We start from the raw sequence: 4914 nt of genomic DNA, 5'->3' as shown, positions 1-4914 counted from the left end.
TGTGTTGCTTGTTCATTTCTGGTGGATGAAATAAATATTTACTTCGCGCTCACTTTCTCTCAACACCACTTTTTATAAAGTCCATAGATATAAAGATAGGCTACAGTTTGAAATGTTGTCCTCCTGTCACACTTTGAAAAAAAAGTGTCTCTCCAGCTTGTCAATTTGACGCACCAATCACGTGGCTTCCTTACGCCACTCTCGCGCACACCCGAGGGGTTAATTGGGGTCGCCTTCAATACCAGCAGGAAATTAGTTCAATGGCCACGTCCCAAAATGACAAGTGATGATGAGCAGGTGAGCCAGTAGCCTAAATAACGCCCTCGGCAGCGCGCGGTGGAGAATGGATGCTAACTATAGCCTCTTTGGTGGAGCTCGTCGCTAGCACCAGAGGATTTAAATATCCAAACATGAAGGCGACACTGTGCACCAAACTGAGCTTACTGCGAGTCTGCGTCCAGTACTTTTTACTCTACCTGCTGTGTTCCACCTGCAGCGGGAAAATGGCCGCTCACCATCACAAGCGCGAGCTGAAGTCGCGACGGGTCAGTGTATATCTCTTGGTCACTCGAGTTTCCCCTCAAAAAAATGATATATTTTTTTAGACAAGCTCTTTTTTTTTTAAATATATAAAGATAGCCATTTTATTTTTGTATTTTGATTGTTCTGTCTGGTCTGTCCATTCCTTTGCCTTTAACTCCCCTCCACTGTTTTAAAGGCTATTGCTATTTGTTTTAAATTGTTTTTATTAAACATTTAACGGTCTGTTTTAAAAACTGCTATAGACAAACATTTACTTGGGCTACTTGACTTAGGCTACTGACTTGCTTAGCGCCTAATCACATAAGGACAGTTAATTAAAACGGTTAAAATATTATATTGTCGTTTTCAGCACAAAGGCGAGCACCACCGGCCGCTTACCGACGAGCAGAAGGCGGACCAGAACCTGCAGTTCATGTTGAGCTTGTACCGCAGCGCCGCGGAACCGGACGGGAGACCCAAACAACACCGGAAATTCGGCTCCAACACGGTGCGACTGCTCAGGCCGTCGGCGTCCTCTGTGCACTATCTACCGGCGTCCAGAGGTGAGAATGAATGATGTGTTTTTTTTTCTTTTTTTTTAAGATTTTTTTTTGGCATTTTCAAGCTTTATTTGATAGTACAGAGTTGAAATGGGGAGACAGAGAGAGAGGGGGGATGACCTGCAGTAAAGGTCCACGGGTCGGATTTGAACCCGACCACTGCAACGAATGCCGAGCCAATATACCCTGCAAACACGTCTAGTTGGGCCCCACATGGGCCTCATTTGGGCTAGATGGGCTTAGGCTGGGCATGGGCTCAGAGTGGGTGGGACACTGCAGGTGAATGCAGTACAATTGTTAACTAGTAGCCTATCATCATGAAACTTTAAAACAATTTTTTTTTTTTGTATTGTAATATTTTCAGAACTGTTTGAGTAAATCTAGCCTACCAGTTTGGCTACAGGCTTGTATAACTAATACTGACAAATACATAATTTGTATATAATAATATATAATAATCTCTCAACATTTCTTGACACTGGAAAACAGTGTACAGTCCATGTCTTTTTACTTGAAAAGTTTGTGAACTTTCTTCCTGTAAAAAGCAGTTTATGCTTAAAGGTCTCATATTTTACACTTTTCTGTCAATATTATATGGTCTTAGAGGTCCCTAATACGTTTTTTTGCATAATATGGGAGCTTTAACACTGGGATTAATAATGTATTTTGAGAACGAGTATTCAAATACTTATCTGTAAAAAGTGTCCTTTATAAAATGGTGTTCAGGACAGGCCAGCCCTTCTTTTCCTTCACAAAGTTTGGTCTCCAAAGCCTAAAATGTGACACGGATAAAAGTAAAATTTTTGAAGAATATTTTGACGAATATTTTGACAATAAACAAAATGTAATGCGCCATAAGTATCTTGGGTTTAAACAACAACATCATGTGCCTCTGTGTCTCTCTTCAGACCACCACTTCAGCTTCACCGTGCAGTACAACCTGGACACCCTCCCGTCGGAGCAGCTGATCCGAGCCTCGTTCATCCACCTGCGCTCCCCACACCCCTCCCTCTCGCCCCCCTCCCCGGCCCCGCCCCGCTGCAGCGCTCAGATCACCTCGCTGGGCAAAGAGAGCCGGGTCACCCTGGAGCCCCACGATCGCTGGACCGAGACGGACATCACCGCGCACGTCCAACGCCGTAAGAACAACCAGGGCTCGGGGGGACACTTGACCCTCACTGCCCAGTACTGGTGCACCGAGCCTGGGGACGAGGACGGCGACGGTGGCCTCTCCTGGTGGTACCCTCTACGTAGGAGAAAGAGATGGAGAGGCGAGCCACATCTTGAGGTCCCGAGTCTGCTTTTATACCTAGAAGAGGAGAGGGAGGTGAAGGACTGGATGGGCGACTTGTTGGGCGTGGAAGGGGACGACATCATGAGTCGAAAAGGCCAACTGCATCCCACCGTTCCCAGACGCAGGCGCTCCGAAGACGCCTCGGACTCGGAGCCCAGAGATCTTTCCCTGGACGTTCTGAGAAACGCCCCGACCGCCACCTCTTCCTCCGTGTCCTTTTCCACGTCCCCGTCCGCCTCCATCCTCCCCTCAGCGGACGGCGGCCCCGAGCGCAAAACGAGCGCTCCCAAGAACCGCTGCAAGCTCCACTCCTTCCGCCTGTCCTTCGACGAGCTGGGCTGGGGTCACTACTTCATCGCGCCGCCCGTCTACAACCCGCGCTTCTGCCAGGGGAACTGCCCCAGGGTGTTGCATTATGGGTACCACTCGCCGAACCACGCCATCATCCAGACGGTTATCAACGACTTGGGCGTGGGGGAGGTGCCGCCCCCGTCCTGCGTGCCCTACAAGTACATGCCCATGAGCGTGCTGGTCGTGCACAAGAAGAAAGTCGAGTACAGAGAGCTGGAGGACATGGTGGCAGAATCGTGCACGTGTCGCTAGATTAGAAGGGACTCCGGGGCTTGAGCGGACTCGAATAATGCCGAAACGGACTCTAAAGAGTTTGGGGGAGGTAACGCAGGATTTGGTGGGTCAACCAATAACGAGAAGCAGGGAGTAGTAGCCTAACTGTGGTCCGGTAATCTGTCGTCACCGTCGCAACTGGAAAAAGCACTTTAAAATGGAAGCTGTGGCCTGCAAAGAACTATGGGTAATGCAGGCGAGAGATTTTGTCTTTATATACTGATTTTTTTTTTTCCATTTTGAATAATTGTTCTGTGAGCTGTTAGAAGCACTGATGGCTTGGTGAATGGGCCGGTTGTTCTACTCATGTAATTTGTCCTACAAAGGGAGCTAGTAAAAGCATTTTAAGCCACTTTAGAGAAACCTAACTAAACGTTAAGTGGTAATTTAACGAAGCTAAAAACCAACTTCCAGTTTTACTCAACAAAATCAAATGAGATTATACGGTAACTTGATGAAATTGACTAAACATTAGACGTACCCTTTTTTTTAAGAGAACTTGAAATGCGTGGAATCCATCTTCTTTATTCACTCTCAAAACAGCTATGCCATAATAACTTCGTCTTGTCCCTGTCTTTCTATACATTTTTTTGTTTAGTTTTTTCTGTGTATTCTTTAAAAAAAAAAAGTCTGGTTCGAGTTGTCAGTGCTGAGAATATCGCATAAAAACCAGGAAAAAAAACATCCATTTGTGGGTTGAACAAAACATATTCTGGATAACTTGTTTGTACCGTTTGAGGCCACGTTCCACTGTAATAAATTAGGCACTGCATAAAGAAAAAAAAATATATGTATTTTAATTGATGAGGGTGTCGACCATGTTGAATGTAAAAGAATTTTGAAGTTGTATTTTTTTTGCTGTTTACAATCTGAACTCCTGCATTTTGAACGTATTTATAATGGGAGCCTTCTCCGATTACTTGAACAAAAAGGTGCTGCTAAATGCTAATGGAGGTCTTAGTAAAGCAAAAAATAACATAAAAAAAAATACAAAATGAGTAAATGAAGGTTTGCCAAGAGATATTACTGTTTAAGTGTTCAAGAAAAGTAAACGGAAGTGTTTTGAGTGGCAATGCAATTTTTATTACGAATAATAAATAAAATGCATGTTTTCTAAAAACCTAATTTAGTGTCCTTCATTAATCTTGTTGCTAGGCGTGTTCTTTAGTTTAAAGGTGCACTATGTAACTTTGGTTGTGTCAGAGATGTGAACTTGTTCCAAGATATATTCTCTTAACTGAATAAACAAACTTTTCTTCACAGGAAAATGTGATCCCTACAACACTGTAAGAAATTAGAAAGCTACCATATAAGTTGATGTTTCACTGTTGTTGTTTACAGCAGCAGGGACCACTGTTTGGTTTACAAACATATTCTAGTCTTCACTTAGTTCCAGGTTCCTCAAAATAATTTAGTTTTGATTTGATATAATTATTCAATACTAACAATGGCATGTTATGTAGAGAAGATGTGTTTTGTAACTGCAGGATCTGCCAATGTAAACAATCCCCCTCCTCTGGAACGGCATACTGCACCTTTAAAACATATTTGCCTTTTCCAAGGTCATGATTCAACTCGGAACAATCTTTAAGATTATTTTTTGCCATTTTCAAGCTTTATTGGACAGTACAGAGATGAAATGGGGAGACAGAGAGAGAGAGGGGGGATGACATGCAGTAAAGGTCCACTGGTCGAATTTGAACCTGTGACCACTGCAACGAAGGCCGGAGCCAATATGGTACGCGCTCTATCCACTACGCCACCAGAGCGCCCCAACTTGGAACAATCTTGCGGAGAGATCGTTATGTCGATGTGTGTGAATAGCTAAAGATCATGGATTTACATTTTCACTGTGCAATACAAACAATGTAAGGATAAGAGCACAACTGAAACGAAACTTAACCTTTTAACTGC

The 4914-nt window shown here is 43.9% G+C and overlaps 1 protein-coding gene across 1 annotated transcript; it reads left to right on the top strand.

The window, feature by feature from the left end:
- Nucleotides 1-410: 410 nt before the first annotated feature.
- On the top strand, nucleotides 411-2979 carry bmp15 (bone morphogenetic protein 15; the record flags this gene model as incomplete). Its single annotated transcript, XM_080052385.1, has 3 exons — nucleotides 411-545; nucleotides 893-1085; nucleotides 1991-2979. 3 exons carry the CDS (start codon nucleotides 411-413, stop codon nucleotides 2977-2979), a joined length of 1317 nt encoding a protein of 438 aa, XP_079908511.1.
- Between the last annotated feature and the right edge of the window lie 1935 nt (nucleotides 2980-4914).

This window comes from Ammodytes marinus (genome assembly GCF_949987685.1).
Source record: "Ammodytes marinus genome assembly, chromosome: 23".
Taxonomy (NCBI): domain Eukaryota; kingdom Metazoa; phylum Chordata; class Actinopteri; order Uranoscopiformes; family Ammodytidae; genus Ammodytes; species Ammodytes marinus.
The sequence above is the reverse complement of the archived record's forward strand: the minus strand, read 5'-3'. Positions and strand labels throughout refer to the sequence as shown.